The sequence below is a fragment of the Wyeomyia smithii genome, chromosome 3 (assembly GCF_029784165.1).
Source record: "Wyeomyia smithii strain HCP4-BCI-WySm-NY-G18 chromosome 3, ASM2978416v1, whole genome shotgun sequence".
Lineage (NCBI taxonomy): Eukaryota > Metazoa > Arthropoda > Insecta > Diptera > Culicidae > Wyeomyia > Wyeomyia smithii.
The window spans coordinates 68,315,707-68,338,514 of record NC_073696.1 but is presented as its reverse complement, the minus strand read 5'-3'; the positions used below and the strand labels follow the sequence as shown (position 1 = coordinate 68,338,514).

Below are 22,808 nucleotides of genomic sequence, written 5' to 3'. Positions count from 1 at the left end.
GATATCCATATTTCCGCGTCATAATTTATTGCGTTTTAGTAACTTCTTTACATAACCAATATGTAGGCGAAAATAAAGTTCATTACTACAATAAACTATTTTACGAGACGTTTTTGAACTCAATTCATGAATGAAATTTTGAAAGAAAGCTCGGAATCGCTGACATAACGCAAGTAAAAGTAATATCAATGTCAGCAGGATCCGCGACACCTGTCGGTTCGTAAAATGGTCTATTTAACGCATGGTCACAAAATATTGTTTGTGATCTACTATGCATTGCCTTACTGAGTAGTGAAAGCTAGCCAAACAATGCACAAGGGATATTGTTATAAGAGAAAACTCTTATAATAATTACGGAAAGTGAACCACATAACATGGTGATTTTGCTTCATTGATTAATAGGGGAGATCTACAATCTCCCTTCCAGAATGAAGAGACAAGTAAACGAAATCGAAAAAAAATCGAAAGAAAATGAAATGTTTACAGAGATTCAACAATTTTCATTTCCGAATGCATTTAGAATCCCCCCGCGAGATCTGTCACTTCAATGTCAGATATGACTTTGACATCAGATTTGACGGATTGCGGTCTTGCAGTTATCGAACGGCGACTGTATATTCATCGTTTATCTGTCACATTGACTTCCCTCTAGCGATAATGTAACGTGATGTCACGTCAATGAGCTATGATATAGATAGAGGGGTGCCCAAAAATGCAACGATAAATACTTTGTAATCTTGAATATTGGAGATATTCCGTAATATATAAATAGTGTCTGGCCCCTAGGTATACACAACAATGCTTCCCTCTTAAAAAACGTTTGTAATTATTATACAATATTTATATGATTCAAATACTTCTTCAGAGGTAGTTCAGATAAACGTAATTATTTGAAATTAACTGGAAATAACTTAAGCGATTATACAAAACTTGAATGCGTTAACTTCTTAAAACACGCTGTCCAGCACTGATCTGAATCAACCGATGAACCACCCAGGACCGTAGGCTTCAGCCTATGAATAAGCAGCTCTAAACTGTTGTACTAGAACCGGGTTGAGGCTCATCCGCAAATCTAATTATTGGTCTTCTCTGGCTGTTAATATACTTGAAACAGTTCTTTGAGACATGGCTCGTTTTACCTCAAATATAGCAATTTAAACTGTCCTTGTAACCAAAACATCTCTCTCACGAATTACTGCCGCTCATACCTATGCCACCCCCCATGTTTCTTTTTTCATCAAATCTCCAACCAAATTTACTCCTACTCCTACTTCTGCTTCTTGACTGTCTATTAGCAAGAAATCTATCTCTTCTTCCAAACCTCGTTTTAACCGAAGCCACTTAATCATTCTTGCTCGCGATCCTACCAGTTCATAGTTCACCAACGTCCTTTCTGCTGAAGCTAAAGTTAAAGTTTTTTACCCAAACATTTTCCATTGTAAATCTTAGTCGTATACACCTATCACTAGTTTATCCCTGATAGCTGTTTCCTTGAACTCCCCAAATTCACAGAATTCTGCCTGCAGTTCAATGGGTAAAACAAAATTTTCCGCTCGTTCATCCATCCTATGTACGCGATTGTAAAATTTGAATCTCTGTAATAAATCTGACTTCTTCTTGTCAAACCATTCTTTTAATTATTTAATTATTTCTGTGTACCGTAAGGTTGACGAAACTCTTGCCGGGTACAGCAGCTTTAATTCTTCAAAAACTGCTAGACCACTAAGTGTGATGAACAGGGCTTTTGTGAATTTTCAGGCGCATTACTATATTGAAAAATTAAACCGAGACGTTCGATATGATTTGAGAAAGAAGCTCCAGGGACATATGGTTCAATTAAACCTACAATTCTAGACGCCATATCGATAATGCAGTGCAATTCAGTTGTATTTTAGAAGAGGGAAAACTTTGCTCACTTTTTCAAATATAAATTTAATTTTTTGTTTCTTTTTGGTAAAAATTGAAAAAAAAATACCAATATTATTATTATTTTTTACAAATTTGCATTTTTTCATCAAAATCAAATCACCCAATATATTTGCCCCAGTTCAATTTTTTTAAAATAGTTTATCAATCACAATAACTTCTGCCTTTCAACACAAAAGGATTTTTTTGCTTCACCACAAAAGAGATTTGAATATTTTTTAATATACTTTACACCATTGCATTTCTCTCCCCCATAATAGTGTTAACATTTTCTTCGTCTCACTTGATAATTTTTTGTTTTAGTCACAAATGCGCATAATTTTCTTTTGTTCTATATAAAAGGCACTTTTTATTTAGGACAGTAACTTGAAGATTTCTATTGTTTTAATTTATTGCTTCCTTTGTTCTTCGCCTCAATTGCGCTCACATCTCGTTTGTTTCGCTGAATAATAGTGAAACCGGAAAAATAACTTTTATAAAAAAAACTAACCGCAACCGAGCCGAACTTTACCTTCGTTGCCAATTTTCATATCGCGAACATATTTAAATCTTCCGCATAACTGAAACTCATTTGAATTAACTGTTACTTTGATCAACGAAAATAAATTTTATGTTACGTCTGTTTATCTGTGTCGTTATCGCTAAACCATGTGGATTATACTGGTAAACACAGGTTTTTCCCGGGAACTCAAACTGGAAAAAAATGAGGGATTATAGCTTTTTAACCATTCCTGTGAAGTTTGGTGTCCCTAGCAAAGTTAACTTTTTCAGAGACTTAAGTGAGTTTCCCCGTTAGCCAATGTCGAAGAGACGAACTTGGCGAGCACTTACTCTATGGCATTTTGACGCACTCCTGCATACATTTGGGGCCTATAATCTTTTTAAGGTAATTATTTTGAGCTTTATGGTAACGTTTTTTCGCTTTTGTCCACTGGTGTTATCTTCCGTTCATGGTTTCTGTTTATCAAGATAGGAGATTGACAGAATGGATACGCGTATACAAGTATGGAATGAATACTTGCGTGGACAAGCAGGCAAAGCTCATATTTTTGACCAGATCTATTTGTTTCCGTTTGAAGTTCGTAGGGTAAAGAGGTATAAAACTGGTGTCGGTAGAAAGAGTTGGAAATAAGACTGTGACGATGATCATGTCAGCTTCTGGTACATTCATGGATCCATTCTTCATCTTCCCGCGTCAACGGATGCATGACGCACTGATGCTTGGAGCTCCACCGGAGTTCAATTTTGCTTACAACTCCACTGAGTGGAGTACCCTGAAAACGTTCTACCAATGGTTTGATAGTTTTTTGAGGTGCTATCGTCCTACGAAAGAAGATCCGATTTTACTTATTCTGGATGGTCATTCAAGCCATACTAGAAACCTGGAGGTTCTGGAGAAGGCAAGAAGAGCCCCAAATTTTAGCAATTCCGCCTCACGCATCTCATAAGCTTCAGCCACTTGATGTAGCGTTTATGAGTCCTTTCAAAAGAGCCTATTCAGATGAATTAGAAAGGCTTCTAAAACGGAATGGCGGAAAGGAAGAAACAATATACAACGTTGCTGCTTTGGTTAACGAGGCATTTTGACAAACTGCCAAGAGAACCGTGGCTCAAAATGGTAATAATTTAACCAATATAACGCTATTTGACCGAAATGTTTTTTTTCTGACGCTTGATTTGAGGCTTCTGATTCGCTCAGACGACCCTCAAATTACATTAATTCATCACCGATAGCAGTACAGAATGTTTAGCAACTTACTGGTAACAATCCTGGACTTGGCGACATTGAACCAGATAATAACCTGATATTGGACATCAACACCTTTTATTTCGTTGATGAAAATGGAAATCTTTCGTCGATTGTCGGTGTCCTGATGCCAGCTTAACCGATTTTGTAATGGATCGAGAACCGCAGTTGTTGATACCGGAGTATCAGAACCTATCGCCATTGACATAAGAGCATAGAAATTCGTCGTCTTTCCGTACCGTCTAAATAGAAACAAATCAAACAAATTCATCCGGTGTTTCTGAACATGGAACATTGCCAAAACGACGTAGGTGGGATCATAACTGGCCGAACGCCGCGGTTTGGTCTGCTAAACTTGATCTTCCTTTGGTGTCTAATAAAGATTTTAAGTTGGGAACTGAAGTGCAAAAAATAAAAAAAACGGCAGATTAACAGGAAGAAGAATCACTGTGAGGAACTCACGTCGTCGCCCTACCGGAAGAAGCTGTAGCAGGGTCAGGTAGCGAAGCCCAAGGCTAAACTAGACAGGGAGGAAAATATATGTGAAATGAGTGAAAAGTCTTGCCGACTAAAGTGATAAGTATACGGAACTTTTGCTGGGCGCCTGCCTCGAGGTTTTATTTTGAAATGAAGCCCCGATATGTTGCCTTTTGTCAAACGTGTAGCGTTGAGATAGAGCTGACATCCTCTTGGGTTTTGACAGAAGTTATGTTGGCTCCAGGTCAAAACGAGGTTGGCTGGTGAAATAAAGAAATTCGCTATTAAAAAAACTATTACTGTTCTCTTCTTCTTGAAAGATATATTGTAATTTTGCTGTTTATTGAAATTTCATGAACGTCTAACTTGTTGCCTTTCTCCTAGAAAGATATAGCAATCACTGGCAAACCCGAAGGTATAAAAGTGCTCCAAAGTGCCGAATGGCATATGCTAAACGAGCTGAACATTTCGCTATGTGTGTGTATGTGCAACTTTTCAACCTTATTCGATTTTCTCAGAAATGGACCGATTTTCATAAAATTATTCTCAAATGAAAGGTCTAGTTGCCCATAAGATTAAATTAAAAAAAATTATTAAATTTTATTGTAATCGGATTTTTAGTTCACATGTTTTACATCTGTGTAACTAAAGAACCAAAAACGAGACAAAATCTTCTAAGTGTCTTTTAAGTATCGACATCTAGCGGTGGAGAGAACGCATTTTACACTCAAAATTGTATTACACTTATACCATTCATACCTGCTCGTGGTGAAGAATTATTTCGGTCTCTTTTGTCCTCATACAAAACCAAAAAAGCAAAAAAACTGTGCGACCTCTCGCCGCTCTTTCGTCGAGAGAATTCTTTGTTCTTTCGGTACTGGTATAGCGAGAGTGCTTTTTCATGATAATCGTACAGTACCACCCGCATACGTGCAAGGTTTTTTTGTACATATTTTTTAATGAATTTCATTGTGGCCCGAGTTGAAAACCAAATATCGTGACTAACGACAATCGTTTTTTTTTTACATTGTACCTGATGTCGCAAGCAGTACTGTGTATAGCGCGTCTGATATGCATTACTCGCAATATCAGGTATAATAAACGGTACGAGAAAAAAAAATTATTGTCGTTAATCGCGGTTTCCAGCTCTAATCAAAATATTAAAGTAATTCTACTAACTGGTTAAAACGGTTTCAACAGTCGCGCTGTGTACGATCCATGAAAATTTTTTAAGCAATATTTGAATGGTTGAAAGATTTTTGGTTTATTTTTTTCTATCAATATTGATTGTGAATTGTTACTGAATTTCTGCTTAAAAATCTCTTGGATGCGGTCCTGTCTTAAATTGATTTTGATAGATTTAAAATCACCTTTCTGTCCGGCCATTGAAGCAAAAAAAAAATAGAATAGATTTTTATGCATGTTTAAACTATTGGAGCGAACTGTTTGAACGATGCACTGTAAAATCAATTTAGGATAGAACAGCAAGAAATGAATGCGAAAGCGTGGGCTAGGATTTGCAGCAGAACAAAATTGATATCAGATGAACGGGCTAGTTGAGGGTTAACTGATGAATTGTTGTTATTGAACACGTGGTTCGAAAGCTGTGGAAAGAAAATCATATTTAAAATAGAAAAAAAATCCTACTATACATAATCGAATCTAAAATGATATTCTATCGAATGATATGTAATCGAATCTGTATATAATCAAGTCCAACCTAAATATGAGTACAGTGACTTTTCAATTATACCACGATAAAAAATTACGTTTATTTCATGTTATTTGCATGTGTTATTGAATGTTCGTATTTTGAATGATGTTTTAAATATTCTGTATAGTTTCTCTGTTGGCTACCAAAAATTTATTATTTAGAGTAATAAATATGAATAAATATGAATAATGAATAATAAGTTTGAATAAGAAAGGCTGGGTCTTACCGCTAGGTGGATTAATTTTGGTTTTTATCTAGTAGACGACACGTGGAAACAAAGTGATTTATTTCTTTAAGAAATTCCAAAATACCATGCTGTATGCGCAGATCGCAATCCAGTAATTACTTTCCGTGTAGTGGCCCTTCAGAAAAGTCCCACTGTCGACATGTTTTTGTCAAACAGAAAACGGCGTCGCGACGCTTCCTTTGTTTTGATACTCTTGCCTGTACGTTACCGCCCACAATTTGTGGAACGAACAGTTGCAGGAGTTTTGCAGTTGAGTTTCTTTTAGCGTTATCGTTTTATCGCTGCAATGTAGTGTTGTTTGTGTTCTTAAATTTGATAAAGCTAATCAATAACCAATGATGATGTGTTGAGTACTAAGTGTCATGCTGTTGAACAAGAGGTTTTATGTTATTTCAATGGGCTCATGCATTTTTCTGTGGTGTAGCAGATTTATCGATTTTTCCCATCGACATAGATTTTAGTCAAATCACGTAGGGTGTGTTAATGTGAAGGAATTCGCGTTGTTTGCAACGATGTTGAAACAGGAAAATCTAGCTGCAAATTTTTGCGGTTTGCTCTCTTTGGCAGGAAGTAAAGGTTTGTTTTGTAGCTCCTAATAGTTGATTTAATATAATTAACCTCTAATGTATATTTTCCAGAGATTGCAATTGAGTGGCGAATTTTAGGGAAAGAACAGGATGGATCGCTTCTTGCTGGTTGGGTAGCGTTCGATCCGAAGAATCGAACCGATCAGAAGAGTAAGGTTGGGATATACTCTCCCAAGCATAAGAGGTTGCAGGTACTGTACAGCTTTGCTGGAAAGGAAAACCTGATTCAAGCATCGGTGAATTTGACTAAGACGTTGCTATTGTATACAGTCAAGGAGCAGAAGCTAGAAGACTCTGGCAGAAAGACAGATATCTACCGAAGTTTCCTGGTAGAGCTAAAAGAATGCGTCGAGGTTGAACCTTTCTTGTTGATGGAGGTTGATCGCAACCATCAAATGATGGCTCAATTTTTATGGCGAAATTTAGCAACATTTGAAAAAAGCCAACAGGATAAGTTTATAGTGTTAATACACCATGAGCAAGTGTTGATGTATACTGCCACTCTGAAAAAACAACCGCAAGAAGATGATCCTTTGGAAAGCACTTTGAAACTCGACTATACCGATCCGACGGCTTGGTATTGGGACAAATCGTGTCTGAAGAGTGAAACCATCACAAAAAGCTTCGTATGGGCCCAATGGGATCCATTGGTGCAAGCTTTGTACTACATTCATATGAAACCGGCTCCAAAAACCCTGTTTGAAAAAGACGACGGCTCCACTGAGAAAAAAATGAATCCCACCTTGTCTGCGTTTCAGTTTCATGACGATCTGCGTACCGAAACGGTGCTGAACATTCCCTTGAATCTACCGAAAATTCCCACCTCAAACTCTGGAACGGAGGATATTTATGAAGACGATACAGTTCCGTTGCGAATTCATGATTCCTCGCTGAATTTAGTGATCGTCAGTGACCCGGTTGGTATGCTGTACGTTTGTCATTACTATTTGTACCAGCCAATCAAACAATCGGACGACGAGGCTTCTACTTCGCAAAGTATTTGTGATGTTCATTTTGCTTATTCCGTGACAATTTTGCACCATGGGTGCGTAATTCACTGTATCATTCCTGGAATACCGTGGGAGAAGGCAAAAACCATGAAGCCAACATTCACGATGCACGGTGACCATCACATGCTCGTTTTTCAAGGCGGGTTATTCATGCACCTACTGGATGTGGGCGTCTCACACGAACCGTGTTGTCACATCGTATGTCCTCCGTTCACCCGACAACCGGTAACGCATCTTGTGCCGTGCTTTGCTACCAACAACATTTGCTACGATTCGGTCACGTTGGATCTGATTTCGATCAGCATTCCGAAGGGACATCTGATCGAGGCATTCCGCAACGACACCTCGGTGGACAATCGGTTGGCTATTGTTCATTACTTTCTAGCACATTCCAATGGAGATATTGTGGAGATTTTTTCGGAGGTGGGAATGTACTTTCGTTACTTAAAGGATTGTATTAATATCATATTTTTTGTGTTTCAGCTTCTTGGTATCATTATGGAACGACCGCTCCACCTTGACACAGTTCCACTTCTAAAGGAAGCTTTAATATCCGGGGCGTATGCTTCTTCTAAAAAAGGCCTCTCCCAAGACCAGTTGGCTTTGTTCCGATTGCTTCCTTTGACAACCTGCAACACTTCAAAACCCATCCAAGCCAAAGTGTCCAATCTCAACGTTGGTCTATCACACGAAACTCTCTATAACACTTCAATGATGCTGCTGTCACCGCAGCAACGATTGTCACCCTATCGGAAAGATATCTGGACCTGTTTGTGGGAACGATTGAATGATAACAAAGAACGGGCGCGTTTCACCCAGGAACAAGTTACGGAAAAACTGATGTACTCACTGACCTGCTACCAACCGGAGGCACTCTCGCGCTGCTCTACCCCGATGTCGCCGGTCAATCCGATCATGAACGTTGCGGCTGAATTTTCTGCTGTCAACTCACGGCGCATGCAAAACGATCTGTTGCCATTCGTAGAGACTGAGGTGTGCACCGCCAGCAAGCAGGAGCTGGTGCTGAACATCAACCTGCGGGAACTGAGCATGCATCTAGTCAAGCATAGCGTTAAGGAGGTTAGTGGATTCCGTTGGTTGAAAAATGCTTTCTATGATAGCAATCCGGCACCGTCCCATGTGCATGCTGTGGCCACGCGCTACGTGGCGGCACAGTTGGAACAATCGCGTGCACTCTGCATGCTACTATGCAAGACGGCCGGTTTGGATTTGATTCTGGAGACGGAACGGGGATTCGCTTTGGTGTAAGTTAGCTTGTTGCGGTGTACATATTAAGTAAATATTAGTCATCGTTTGTTCCTGTTTCAGCGATCAACTCAATGATACTCAGCAGTTGAAGCTGTTCACGATGTTGGAACGGTACTGTCTGGCAACCGAATCGCTGGCTTTTCCGTTTCCGTTGGGATTCTCATCGTTTTTCACTTATCTGGGCTATCGAGCGCTCAGCTTCGACAATTTTATGCAGTATGTCGAACATCATGTGCTGGAGCTGCAGATAGACGTGATCAAGGTGATTATCGGCGACATTGACGACACATCGGAGGGCATCCAGCGGAAGTTGAGCCTGCTGATGATGTTGCCGCGATCACGCGCCAGACGGCTGCTAAACAATTGGAACCATCCGGTCAGTACGATGTTGAAGGGACGCGAACATGCGCTGAACATCCTCTCCGGAAACTCCGTACATCTGCGGGGTTACTCGCAGATCAAGAAACGCGAGTATAAACCTAAAGGTATTTGGTGTCTCGTAGAATTTGTTACCTTGGAACGTATCTGTGATTTATGTGTGTTGCTTATATGTCTTTTATGTTATGTGTTTGTTCAATCTTACGTGTTTGTTTTATTGTATTGATGCATGCCGAAATATGTTCCTTATTAGTCAAGTCTGTGTTTAATCACATTCATAATTTTCGTTATAAAAATGAATGCATCCTAGGTAAACTTCATTTGGTCGAGCGTTATTTGATTGTATCTCAACTGTGTGCACGAGGAGCTTAAGACTGGAATTTTGGGTACTGAAAATCCTATGCACGGTTATAAATTGCATGATTGAAAAGATTAAAAAAAACTATGTTCAATAGTAAAAGTAATTGTTTAGAAAAAAACTATGAAACAAGTTAATAGTGACGTTTGACCTTTACGAAAGCATGCTTCTCACCCGTTTGTCCTAAAGTTTGCTCGTATTTTTTTCTAACAATGAGCTTAGTTTTAGTGTATTTGTGCTTCTGTTGCTTATCGCCATGCACCAGACGGTCAGGCTCAGCTCAGTCAACTTGTACCTGTACGTACGGGGAGCTGAATGCCATTAGCATGCCATTTGTGCACCCGGGGACGCCAGCGAAGCCGCCTTCTCCTTGTGTTCTTTTTGAGAAATCCACCTGGACATGCAAGACGTCCTCTCGGGAGACATTGAGGATGCATGCTATGGTCCTAGCGCTTGTTTTCATCGCATACTCCATTCTAGTTGTAATTATCACATTTACAACGTATTCTTTTTTGGATAAACATTTTATTCATTGCGTTTTGAAAATTTCCAACTTCATTGGAATCGCATTTCGTTAGTTAAGTCAGTAGTTTCATTCGCATGCTTCATTCCTGTAGTAATTCTGTAAGATTGTATATATGTAACGAGACAGTTTAGATGTTCAATGCGTTGTTTTATTCGTTGGTTTCCTTTAAAAATAAAACTCGGAGCTTAACGCAGCCTGTGTATGTCCTATTCCTTTCACTCGGCTGACAGATCTTGGCGAGCAGATGAGTGCCGTGCAAAAGATGCAGGAACCGCTGGATTGCTTTCTGGATTTGCTAACGGCCAAGGCTAGCCTGAACGAGCTAGATTTTAATCTGCTAATCGAAACCACTCTCAGCTCGGTGGATGACTTCGAGCTGTAATCTATCTCTAACCGTTAGACGACAAAGCAAAAACATCATCACACAAAAATAGTATTACGAAACTGACAATTTTAATGAGGGCATATGTGCAATGTTTTAACCGAAATTTGGTGCCAATCGCTACAAATAAATCTATATGAAATAAGTCAGTTTTGATGTTTCCTTTGCAGCTCCCTATCCAGCAGGTAAGCTCCATCGGGGGCTTTCTCCAGCGTTCGCCATTTTGCGATCAGAAGGTTGACATCTCTTATCGATTCGATTTGCTCTTTGAGAAATTCTCCAACAATAAAGTCGGTCGTTACGAGATCGTGGTGTTTCTCGGCCGTACGGTACAGCTGAGATAGACACTCGGAGACGCAGCTCTCCAGCCGGATGGTTTCGTTCAAGGTTGTTCCAATGTTGCCCCAGCTGCAGTGGGCGGGTTTCTTGACGGTGTGCAAATCGACGGAACCATTTCGAGCCAGCAGGTAGCGTGCCAGCTTGTTCCCGTGTTCTATTTCTTCCGCAGACATTGCTTGGTAGAACTCTACATTACGAGACAAAATGATGATTTGTAACTAAAGCAAGCTTATACGTACATACTTGAGAATCCCATTAGACCGACGGTGGACTTGGCGAAATAATAGCTAATCGCTAGGTAGGTGTAAGCTGCACTTAACTCGGCATTGATCTGTTCATTGATCACCGCCTGTACATCGGCACTAATCTTCGAAGGAGCTAGATTTTCCGCTTTTCCACTGGGATCACAACTAGGATTTGAATCATTATTGGACAAAAATCGTTTCGACACAAAAGTAAAGGGAATACGGCGCAGTGGAAACATGCTTTTGACACTAGTGTTATAGGGCTACTGCGATGCTTTTACTAACGCTATGCGTAGGTTTTTTTTTCAATCTGACTTTCGGATTCGACGCAACACGAACCAAATAAAATATACATTTTTATTGCGTAATTGATTAGTTCTGTTATTACACTTATCTGTATAGGGACCCTACAAATATGTCAACATGTTTTGCTTACCTTTGTGTCTTCTTACAACATCCCTCCAAACCTCTGGTAATGGTACTGCTCTACTATCTACTAATCGCCACAGAAGTTGTTTTCTATTGTTAATATTAATTCTTAATCTTTTCCCCTCGTTTGCCAACCGCGGTTGGTCGGGCAAATTTCAACCCCTTCCCTCAAAAAAGCTATAGGACCATTTCTCACAATTGTTCAATTATGCGTAAACTTTACAAAAAATATTCGATTCCTCAAATGAAGCTTTCACCAAACAATCGAATGTTTCGTACTCTCTTTTACTCGAAATAAACTTCGTACAACTTATTTACAAACACACTTTGTAGGAATAGAAACGCTTGGAACTCGGTGATAAACAGTAACAAAATTACGGCGTGAACGGAAGAAAGGAGAATAAAAACGGATCAGTCTACAAATCTCGGCAGTGCGTTATATTATACGTAGCAGTGTGAGAGGGTTTATCTTGATTCTTGCTTCATTATTATCGGCGCATAATTTTCTTTTTCCTCCTATTCTATAGGGTATAGATTATATAAATTCTGTTATTGTGTAGTTGAGTAATTTTGTTTAAACTATTTTTGCTTCCGTTTTTTTGTGTAGTTATTTTGATTATTAGTTAAATGGTGTCGAATAATTCGGGCAAATTTGTGATTTGCAGTTAAATAAGAGAAAATCTAATAAATATATTTGATTTAGGTAGTTTCTTTTCTTCTCCTAAAATAGGGTATAATGACGAGGTGTGAAAAATTGCTTGATAAAATAAATATATACATCTTTTTCCACGGGGGACTTCTTAACGCTATCGTCTCGGCTGCACTAGCACTGCAGGATATCTCGCCGTAAAGGGAATGGATATGAAATGGTGAGTATGATGAAAGCGACAATCGAACTTCATCTAAACTTTCTATTCTACTTCATCTAACAGAGCTTGGAGTTGTTTTCCTGCGTGATTAATTGTTATCCACATAACCTACTCTAGAAACATTATCTATTTAGCAATATTTTTGGCACGAATTATGTGTGTGTGTTAGCTGCGTATAAAATACTATGAGATTCTATCATTGACTCGAGATGACGAGTTGGCGTTAACCGGTTACAGACATCAGTTGCCGCCGTTGCTGCCGGCGCACTGTATAACAAATGGTTTGCCGTTATTTGTCTCCTTGTTTGATTGTATACTATTTCGACTGTTGTTCGGTTTTGGCAGCTTGTCACGACTTTTGCGCGATTCGCGTATTGTGGCCAGCGGTCCGCTCCGGCTGATGGTGGCCACTTTCGGCTTATGTCACGAGATCGCGCTACCGGCCACCGGCAGCGTCTGCGTTTTCATAGCCGGCGTTATCGCCGGTGATGGCGGAATCTCGTAGATGTGGTTGTTATTGTTGTTGTTAGCATTCGGTTTACCGGAGCGTCCTCCGAAGGTGGCACTGCTGGCGTGCCGGTTCTTAACACGGAAGCGAAAACTAAGAGATAACGCCCTGGGCGTAGGAAACATGTAGAACCTTTGATGCTCCTGCTGCGACTGTGTGGGGTTCGACGCTTGTTTCGAACTGTTACCATTAACGAAAGGAACTACCGCACCGTTGGCGGCGTTCGCTAAACCCTAGACATACCTCGTCAGCTGCGCATAGAAATCCTGCAGGCAGACTTGCAGCTGCTCGAATGATGGGCGCTCCATAGGTAGCATTGTCCAGCAGTAGGCCATGATTGCGAAACTGAAATAGAGCGGGAAAAATGCGATGTTAGTTATTGGACATTCGTAAACAATTTTGGGCAAGAAACAGCATTTTGAGAAATAATTGTTGGTTTTAAGGACATAATAGTTTTGGTAAATGGAATTTTACACTGCTAGGATATCAAGAGTTGACTTTACAATTTTGGGAATTATCGTGGCATTTTAATATTGCGCTGCCTGGCGAAATACTTTGAAGGATTAGTTCACGACGTACTCTACGCTGCTTCTCTACCATTGATATCATAGTTTAAACACAGATTTGTAAAGAAACGGTCAACAACTACGAATCTCATGACGTTCACCAGTTTTCTTTCAAATGGGATCAAGAACAAGCAACAGATTGATACCATATATTTCGACTTCGCAAAAGCTTTCGGAAAAGTGCCACACAAACTTTAATATTTGGGCTCTCCATGCTCCATTACGGATTGGCATCGCAAAACACAGCAAAATGCTTTCGTAAACGTCTACGGCTCGTATTCACGCATCTTCTTCATCGCATCTGGTGTTCCACAAGGTAGTGTTCCAGGTCCGCTAATATTTATGTTATTCATCAATGGTCTGTGCTTTCGTTTGAAATTTGATAAACAAGAACCGAGTTCGATTATTTTATTGAAGCAAAGACCTTGCAACGCGTAGAGAGAGAGAGAGAGAGAGAGAGAGAGAGAGAGAGGGGGGGAGAGAGAGAGAGAGGGAGAGAGAGAGGCCAGCGTTGCTTTATCCGTTTCGTCCTTCGCCATTTGCCTTGGTCGAACCCAGCCAACCTGATTATAATTATAAAAACCGCTGTAAATTTAACATACGACCGGTATTCCCCCACGGGCACGAGACATAGACAATGCTCGAGGATGACTTGCAAGCTATAGCCGTTCTCAAACAATGTGTGCTTAGAACCGTCTTCGGTGGAGTGTGTGAGGATGGCGTATGGAGACGAAAAATTAACCACAAGCTGGCGCAACTGCACGGCGAGCCCAGCATCCAGAAAGATGCTGAAGCTGGAAGGGTTCAATAAGCGAGACATGTTGTAAGAATGTCGAACAACAATCTCGCAAAAAATGGTGTTCGTTTCGAATCCAGTCGGTACAAGACGTAGAGGTGCGCAACGAGCTAGGTTGTTGGACCAAATGGAGCGAGATTTCGGAAATGTAGGACGTTCAAGAAACTGAGGGATGTTTCACCAGGAAGGTAAAGTCTGTAGAAATTGGAACACTTTCTTTTGTGTATAACTTTTTGTTGCATGATTTTTTTTTGTTAAATTTTGGGCTAAACTAGTTCAGAGTTTAATACTTACATGTGCAAAATTTCATCACAATCTTCCAACGGTTTTCGGTTTTCGAGATGGCTTCCGAGCAAGAAGAGTTTGGACAATTATAGGCGACGGGGTGGTGGTCAATCAAATTTAATCATGGGCGTGGAGGTGGAAAATCCAGACCAGTTTCACAAATCCCAGAAAACCCAGCGGTAAGCTGGAAGCGGAAAATTAGCGAAGACGACCGATTCCAGGAAGACAAGGGAGATGACGAATTACTTTAAGCATAATCGCGTCTTGAACTATCCTACAGGTCAGACGTGTTTTCGGTTGCTTGTGGACTGGTCTTTGACTGCCTAAGCTTCAAAGTTTGTGTTTTGTCAGTGTGTCTTTTAAAGACTACCTGAAAGTTATTTCCCATCAGTCTTTCTCAAGACTACCTACTTTTGAATTGAACATTTGTTTTAACTTTTTTCGTATCAAATCTGAAATGGCAGGACGAAAAAAGAAACCACGCATCGCTGCGGGGAGGAAAAGAGAGGCATCTCTTTCTGACACTTCGAGTGTCTGTAGTGACAATCCTTCTTGATATTTTGCCTGAGCAAGAAGCTGGTGAAATGGAAGTAATTAGTAATGAAACTATACAAAATGTAAAATATTTAAAAAAGGAGAAAGTTCCACCTATTGTGGTAACTATTTCTTCTGAATTTAATATTTTCAAAAAGGAACTTTCAACGTTTGTTTCTGACGTTAAAGTTACGTATCAAATTGGTCGTAGAGGCGAATGCCGCTTATTAGCCGACTCTATAAAGGGTCGTAATAGTCTTATTCAGTATTTAACTGAAAAGATGTATAAAGTTTTTACATATGATACGAAGAGCGCCAAGCCGTTCAAGGTCGTATTGAAAGGTCTCACCAACGATCAAACCGTTGATAAGATCAAACTTACTTTAAGGGGGGACCCTACTCTGGAAAGTTGAAAAATAATGAATTTTCGTGATATTTTTTTCGGACAAAGGTGAGGTGTTCGGGCATTTCGGCTATGGATTAAGGTACATTTGAAGATGTATTTTGTGGGTGCAAATATAGTGAGTATTACGCTATTGGCAGTGTTTTTCTCGAAACCATGTTTTTTCAACTGGTGGTAAGTTTTTCTCAGCATCTACTGAACCGATTTTGCTGAATTATTTTTTAACATGTAAAAATGGATTATCTAACTTGTTACGCAGCCGTTTTTTGATATCTGAGTTTTTCAATGTTTTATGATTTTTTAAATAGTGATTTTTCATGAAAAAAAATATTTTTTTTACTAAGATGGCCGCCATTTTGGCAATTTTTGGAATTTTCAAAAACGGCTACGTAACAAGATAGATAATATGGTTCTATATACTGAAAAAAAATTTCAGCCCGATCGGTCTACTAGAAGCTAAGAAAAACTTACCACCAGTTAGGTACTGATTTAGAGAGAGCATCCACGTTCCCTGCTGCCAACAGTGTAATACTCACTATATTTACATTCACGACATGGAAAATACATCTTCAAATATATCTTAATCAATAGCCAAAATAGCCAAACACTTCACTTTACTCTAGAAAGCAAAAAAAAAAAAATATGAAAATTCATGATTTTTCGACCTTCTAGAGTAGGGTCCCCCCTTAACAGAATTACTTGGCATAGCCCCTACCCAAGTAATTCTAATGAAACAAAAATCACGAGGCGAAAACAGTCAGCGAATTGGAATGTCCCTTGTTAATTATTTAATTCATTTTAACCGCAGTGAGGTTAATAACTTAAATTTTTTTGAAAAAGCACATGCTTCATATAACGTGCGTGTAAAGTGGGAAGTTTATAGGAAGTTTGGCGGATGTGAAAAGCATATCACCCAATGCCGTATTTGCCAACGTTATGGCCATGGTTCAAAGTTCTTCAACATGGACCAAAAATGCCTCATTTGTGGAGACTCTTCTCACAAAAAGGACACATGTCCTGTGAAAGAGAGTAAAAATTTTCGCTGTGCGAATTGTAACGGCAACCATATGTCAAATTTTTACCAATGCCCAGTCCGTTTAGCAATTGTTAAGGCAAGGCAAGGTAAACAAATATCAATTTCCCAATCAAAACAAAATTCTCCAAGCGTACCAGTAACGCCCACTTCTTCTACTCCTTTGCATAGTCGTTTAACATATGCACAGGTTACAGGTAGTTCGAACATTCTACCGCCAAATGTTGGTAGTTCGAAAATGACCGCTAATATGGGTAAGCAAAACACGCTAGAAAATAATTGTACACCTATTACCCCAGCTAATATTGCTACCGAAAATATTTTTTCTAATGACAACTGCCTGGGGCCTATTACGGCAGGTAAACTTTCTTTTCTGCAACAGGCAATGTTCGATCTCATGAACGCCATGTTGCAGGCAAAATCAATGTTTGAAGTCATTCAAATAGGTACAAATTTTACAATTAAAATTGTTTCTAATTTAAAATTCAGCAATGATTTTAAATAAACCGATCAAAATTTTAAATTGGGATGCTCGCTCATTGAAGGCCAATGAGAATGAGCTTTTTAATTTTTCAACAGTAAATAATGTGCATATTGCAATTATTACTGAAACATTTTTGAAACCTAACATGAAATTAAAATATGATCCCAATTACGTGGTTCATGATCCCAATTACGTGGTTCATAGAGCGGGGGCCTAGTGTGGTTGGTAACGTCTCCGCCAACCACGCTCGACGCCTGGGTTCGAATCCCACCGCCGACATAGGTGTCGATGGTTGTGAGGTGGCGTGATCCACTCACAACCAACCCAACTGGTCTAGATTCAATCCTAGCCGACACCGGGAGATTTTCTGAGGCGAAAAATCTCTGGGATCACGCCTTCCATCGCATGAGAAAGTAAAGCCGTTGGCGCCGGACCGTTAATAAACGGGTCGTGAGTTAGGGTCCTGGGTGTGGAATCGCCTCCCTGGACGTCGGTGATTGGCCACAACAGTGGCGGAACTAGACCGACGGAAAATAAGCGAGAATAAAAAAAAAATACGTGGTTCATAGATATGATAGGATTCAGGGTTCCGGCGGTGGATTTGCAATTGTTATTCATCGCCGAATCAAACATCCTGCTCTTCCCCATCTTGAGACGAAAGTTATTGAAACTTTGGGAATTGAAGTTCAAACTGAACTTGGGATTTTATTTATTGCCGCAGCATATTTACCATTTCAATGCACACGCGAGCACAAAAATTATTTTAAAGATGGTTTACAAAAACTCACCAGAAATCGTTCGAAATTTTTTATAATCGGCTATTTTAACGCTTAACATCGATCATGGAATAATTCTTGAAGTATTTCTATTGGCAAAATTTTATTCAATGATTGTTCTTCAGGATACTATTCTATTTTGTCTCCGAAAAGTCCTACATGCTTTTCTTCTGTAAGAAACCCATCAACAATTGATTTGATGCTAACAGATCAAAGTCATGTATGTAGTGATATGATCACACATGCTGACTTTGATTCTGACCATCTTCCAATAACTTTTTCCTTATCACATGAATCAGTTTTAAACCCTATGAGCTCTGTTTTTAATTATAACAAGGCTAATTGGGAAAGATACAAAACTCATATTGAGAGAAATTTCAATAATGAGCTTGATTTGCAAAACGAATGACTATTGATTCCGCTTTGGAAGCATTGAAATGTGCAATTGTTGATGCCAGGAATTATTCTGTACCAAAGGCTCAAGTGAAATTTGATTCACCAATAATTGACGAAAATCTTCAACTTGTAATTCGTTTGAAAAATGTCCGCAGACGTCAATATCAACGTTCTCGTGACCCTGTTTTTTAAACTATTTATAAAGATTTACAGAAAGAGATTGAACATAGATTTACTCTTCTGAGAAATCAAAATTTTGAGACTAAAGTTGAAAAATTGAAACCATATTCAAAACCTTTTTGGAAGCTGTCGAAGATTCTTAAGAAACCTTCAAAGCCTATTCCAGTTTTTAAAGATGGTGAACGTTTTCTTGTATCCAAAGAACAAAAGGCTCAAAGACTTGCTCAGCAGTTTGAGAGTGTTCATAACTCAAATTTGAATTTTGTGAGTCCAATTGAAAATGAAGTCACACGTCAATTTGATTTAATTTCTTCCCAGAATTTTTTACATGCAGAAATAATTGAAACTTGCTTGAATGAAGTAAAATCAATTATTAAAAATTTCAAAAATATGAAAGCACTTGGTGACGATGAGAAATTTAATATACTAATCAAACATCTCCCTGAGAGCACAATGGAATTTTTAGTGAAAATTTTCAACTGCTGCTTCAAAATTGCATATTTTCCCAAATTATGGAAAATGCAAAAATTACTCCAATTTTAAAACCGGATAAGAACCCAGCTGAAGTTTCAAGTTATCGACCAATCAGTTTGCTTTCTTCAATAAGTAAACTGTTTGAGAGAATTATTCTTAACAGAATGATGTCACACATCAACGAAAATTCAATTTTTGCAAATGAACAGTTTGGATTTCGCCATGGGCATTCCACAACTCATCAATTGCTCAGAGTTACTAATATGATACGAGCTAACAAATCTGAAGGTTATTCCACTGGAGCTGCTCTTTTAGACATAGAAAAAGCATTCGACAGTGTTTGGCATAAAGGTTTGATTGCGAAACTGCAAACATTTAATTTTCCAATTTTCCTAATCAAAATTTTGAAAAATTATCTTACTGATCGAACTCTGCAGGTTGTCTATCAGAATTCAAAATGTGATAGATTTCCTGTCAGAGCAGGTGTGCCTCAAGGTTCTGTCTTGGGCCCAGTCCTGTACAACATATTCACTTCAGATCTTCCTGATTTGCCTCCAGGATGCACAAAGTCATTGTTCTGCGATGACACAAGCATTTCCGTTAAAGGAAAAAGTCTTCGTGTCATATGCAGTCGATTGCAGAAAAGTTTAGATATTTTTTCTTCCTACTTGCAAAAGTGGAAAATCTCTCCCAATGCTTCTAAAACTCAAATGATAATTTTTCCGCATAAGCCTAGGGCTTCTTTCCTCAAGCCAAACAATAATCACGTTGTCAAGATGAATGGGGTTATTTTAAGTTGGTCTGACAAGGTTAAGTACTTGGGACTAATTTACGATAAAAAACTTATTTTCAAAGAGCACATTGAGAGTATACAAGCCAAGTGCATCAAATATACGAGATGTTTATATCCTCTCATTAACAGGAATTCTAAATTTTGTTTAAAGAACAAACTTTTGATTTACAAACAAATTTTTAGACCAGCAATGCTTTATGTTGTACCGATCTGGTCAAATTGCTGTTCAACAAGGAAGAAAACGCTCGAAAGGATTCAGAAGAAAATTCTGAAAATGATTTTGAAGCGTCCTCCTTGGTTTGGTACACTCGAATTACATAGACTCACTGGTGTTGAACCATTAGAAGCTATGTCAAATAAAATTATTAACAATTTTCGACAAAAATCGTTGCAATCCTCAATTGCTACGATAAGCTCTCTTCATAGCCAATAAGTTAGCAATTAAGTTAGTTGTAAGTTTACTTCCCCTTTTCTGACAAGTAGGTTTAAATCCCTACGAATGATAAGTATTAATTGCGAAAGCAACAAATCCTAACAATTAAAATTACAAATTTCTAACAGTGTTGAGAAGTCACCATTTGTGATTGGACACACATACTCATAATTTACTAATATTTGTCATAAATACTTAAGCTACTATCAAATCCCCTCCTTAAAAAAAAACTAAGCATAATCCGAATTTTCTTATTCGGGACCACCCCCCCCAAGCTGTCTACGTGGTATGTGGATGGCCCCACACGGTTGACTTTTGTGACTTTAAAATTTCAGGGTTCTAGAAGCGCAAGATTTTGAGATTGCAAAATCATAAAATTTAAAAAGTTTGGTATTTTGCGATTTTAGAATTTTGGGATTTTAACTTGTTGAAATTTCGCATTTTGTAATTTCAAAAATTTTGGGATAAGGGCAATTAAAGTTTTCGAAATTTCAGCATTAGAAAATGCCAGAATTTGAGAAATTCAAACTTTTCAATTTGGATTCGTGGATTTATATATTAGTATTGCTGGTTTTCAAGATTTCGAGATTTGAGAATTGTGAGTGTTATAGTTTTGAGCTGAAAGAATCTCAAGAATTATAAATTCTAGGATTTTGGAATTTGGCGAACAGGCGCATGTGTATTTCTTTCAGTCGCAAAAATAATGCCTGCACAGCATTGTATGTAGTGGATAGTGGTGAGTGGGAGAACAGGCGGCAGTGGAATGAGAATCGATTATAGATTCTGAAACAGTACCACCGTCCCAGTAGTTCAATTGGATAAAACATCATACTGGAGATTGCGGGTTCAAGTGCCGTTTGGATGCAGTAGATTTTTCCAAGTCTGTATCGTATTTTTCAGTTCGCTAATTTATTTCGCTTTCCCAGCTGCACACACTGTCAGCCTTGACGAATAATTTGATAATTCAAGTTTTTAGTATTTTGGGATATTACAGTTTTAGTATTTTAAGATATTGACATTTTGGATCTCTGAATTTTAAGATTCCAGAATTGTATTATTTAATAGTTCTTGAATTACAAAAAAAAAAAAGAATTTGGAGATTATAGAATGCTGGGTTTCTGCAATTTCGGTACTGTCATGTTGGGGCGTTTTTTGTTTTAATGGCTTAGAGGTTTCAAATATAAAAATTTCAGGTTAAAACATATTTAGCATTTCAGATTGTCAGTATGTTAGAATTTTAGAAATGTCTTCGCATTTCAAGGTTTTGAAATCCAAGATGGCGACTTTCGGTTTCTGAAAACAGCGGAAAGTGACCAAATACCACCCTATATAAGTATTTCTGATATCGTCATGATGGACTGAAGCCACAAATCTAGCTCAGACAACATTTTGAACTCTAAGATGGCAACTTCCGGTTTCTGGAAAACAGCCAGAAATGGCCGATTTCCACCCAATATAATAATATCCGGATCTAGAATGATACACAGGAGCTAAAATCGACCACAGACACCATTTTGAACTTTTAGATGGCAACTTCTGGTTCAGAATATAAATGATGACTCTTTTGACAATGGCCAATTCATCGTGCATTTGAATTTGGAATGTTTAAAATTATTTAATAAACACAAAAATGGGCGGAACGAAGTTTGCCGGGTCAGCTAGTACATTCATAAAATTGCAGAAATTTAAGATTTCGAACTTCAAAAACTTAAAAATTGCCACAAATTATATGGACTTCACAATATCAAGAATCAAGAATTTCAAGTTTTCATGACCCCAGATATTCAAATTTTAACACTTATGGATTTAAGAATTACATGTTTTAAATATTGCCATTTGGGATTGATGGATTTAGGGATCTTAGAGATTTAACGAGTATTTTCTGAAGTTGTTGGATTGCTTGATTTAGGTGGGGTTTGTGGGACCAAAAGGTTTAGAAATTTCGAGATATCTGAACTTCAGGATTTAAGGCTACATGATCGATTTTTTTTTAACCGTCACGGCTCATCAAACACATTTTATGATATGTTCTTTGTACAATTTATTGGCGGATGGTCCAATTTAGCCATCTGGATGAAAACCACGCTCAGAAAGCTTGCTGAATCTGAACCATTGACAAAATAGAATATCGATCAAAGCAGATTGGACCTTATAAAATGTTTCTCGATTTTTAGCAATTTGGGGTTTCAGGATCTTAGGGTTCAAAATTTGCAGTATCTTGTCTGTTTAGATTTTTAGTGCTGTTGATTTTTCGATTTTAGTACTTTGGGTTATTGGGATTCTAAAATTTCGGGATTTTAGGACTTTGTTTTATGATTTCAAGTTTCAATGAATTAGATTATATTATTGAGATTTAAATAAATATAGAATTTACGAGACGCTCACGGGTTTAAATATTTTGAAAGCAATTGAATTCCCCGTGAACGTTTATTTTTCCAAACGTTTATAGCTACTGCGTCCATATACAAAACTAAAATTAGTTCATGTTTTTTTCTGTCAAGCGGCATCTATTGTTGTTCATAAAAGTATTACCAAATGATGGAAATGTCATTGAATTTCATTTTAGGTCGAGAAATGTTCAATATGTCAAATGATTCCAAAATTTTAATACTTTTGTAGGATCTTTCTCATTAAAAACTTGAAA

The 22,808-nt window shown here is 38.3% G+C and overlaps 3 protein-coding genes across 3 annotated transcripts in view; 1 reads left to right on the top strand and 2 right to left on the bottom strand.

Moving 5' to 3' along the window:
• The first annotated feature begins 6,290 nt into the window (after positions 1 to 6,290).
• On the top strand, positions 6,291 to 10,768 carry LOC129727339 (protein pigeon). Its single transcript, XM_055685081.1, has 5 exons — positions 6,291 to 6,687; positions 6,750 to 8,131; positions 8,192 to 8,973; positions 9,038 to 9,462; positions 10,470 to 10,768. Exons 1-5 carry the CDS (start codon positions 6,624 to 6,626, stop codon positions 10,619 to 10,621), a joined length of 2,805 nt encoding a protein of 934 aa, XP_055541056.1. The 5' UTR covers positions 6,291 to 6,623; the 3' UTR covers positions 10,622 to 10,768.
• Positions 10,338 to 11,461, bottom strand: LOC129727341 (soma ferritin-like). The gene is made up of 2 exons (XM_055685084.1): positions 11,204 to 11,461; positions 10,338 to 11,147 (listed from the first exon to the last, which is right to left on the bottom strand). Exons 1-2 carry the CDS (start codon positions 11,442 to 11,444, stop codon positions 10,768 to 10,770), a joined length of 621 nt encoding a protein of 206 aa, XP_055541059.1. The 5' UTR covers positions 11,445 to 11,461; the 3' UTR covers positions 10,338 to 10,767.
• An 87-nt stretch (positions 11,462 to 11,548) lies between these two features.
• The window catches only part of LOC129727340 (tyrosine-protein kinase Dnt-like), a 225,024-nt gene continuing 213,764 nt past the window's right edge, over positions 11,549 to 22,808 (bottom strand). Inside the window, exon 6 of the mRNA XM_055685083.1 lies at positions 11,549 to 13,356. Within this exon, the coding sequence (XP_055541058.1) occupies positions 13,245 to 13,356 (112 nt within the window). The 3' untranslated portion in view covers positions 11,549 to 13,244. The remainder of the gene's footprint in view (positions 13,357 to 22,808) is intronic.

Bases quoted from the DNA above. Each gene is read 5' to 3' on its own strand.
- LOC129727341 (XM_055685084.1), bottom strand. From the start codon at position 11,444: ATGTTTCCACTGCGCCGTATTCCCTTTACTTTTGTGTCGAAACGATTT. The intron at 11,148-11,203 runs GTATGTACGTAT...CTCGTAATGTAG, and splicing joins CGGTCTAATGGGATTCTCAA to AGTTCTACCAAGCAATGTCT.
- LOC129727339 (XM_055685081.1), top strand. From the start codon at position 6,624: ATGTTGAAACAGGAAAATCTAGCTGCAAATTTTTGCGGTTTGCTCTCT. The intron at 6,688-6,749 runs GTTTGTTTTGTA...TATATTTTCCAG, and splicing joins CTCTTTGGCAGGAAGTAAAG to AGATTGCAATTGAGTGGCGA. The intron at 9,463-10,469 runs GTATTTGGTGTC...CTCGGCTGACAG, and splicing joins ACGCGAGTATAAACCTAAAG to ATCTTGGCGAGCAGATGAGT.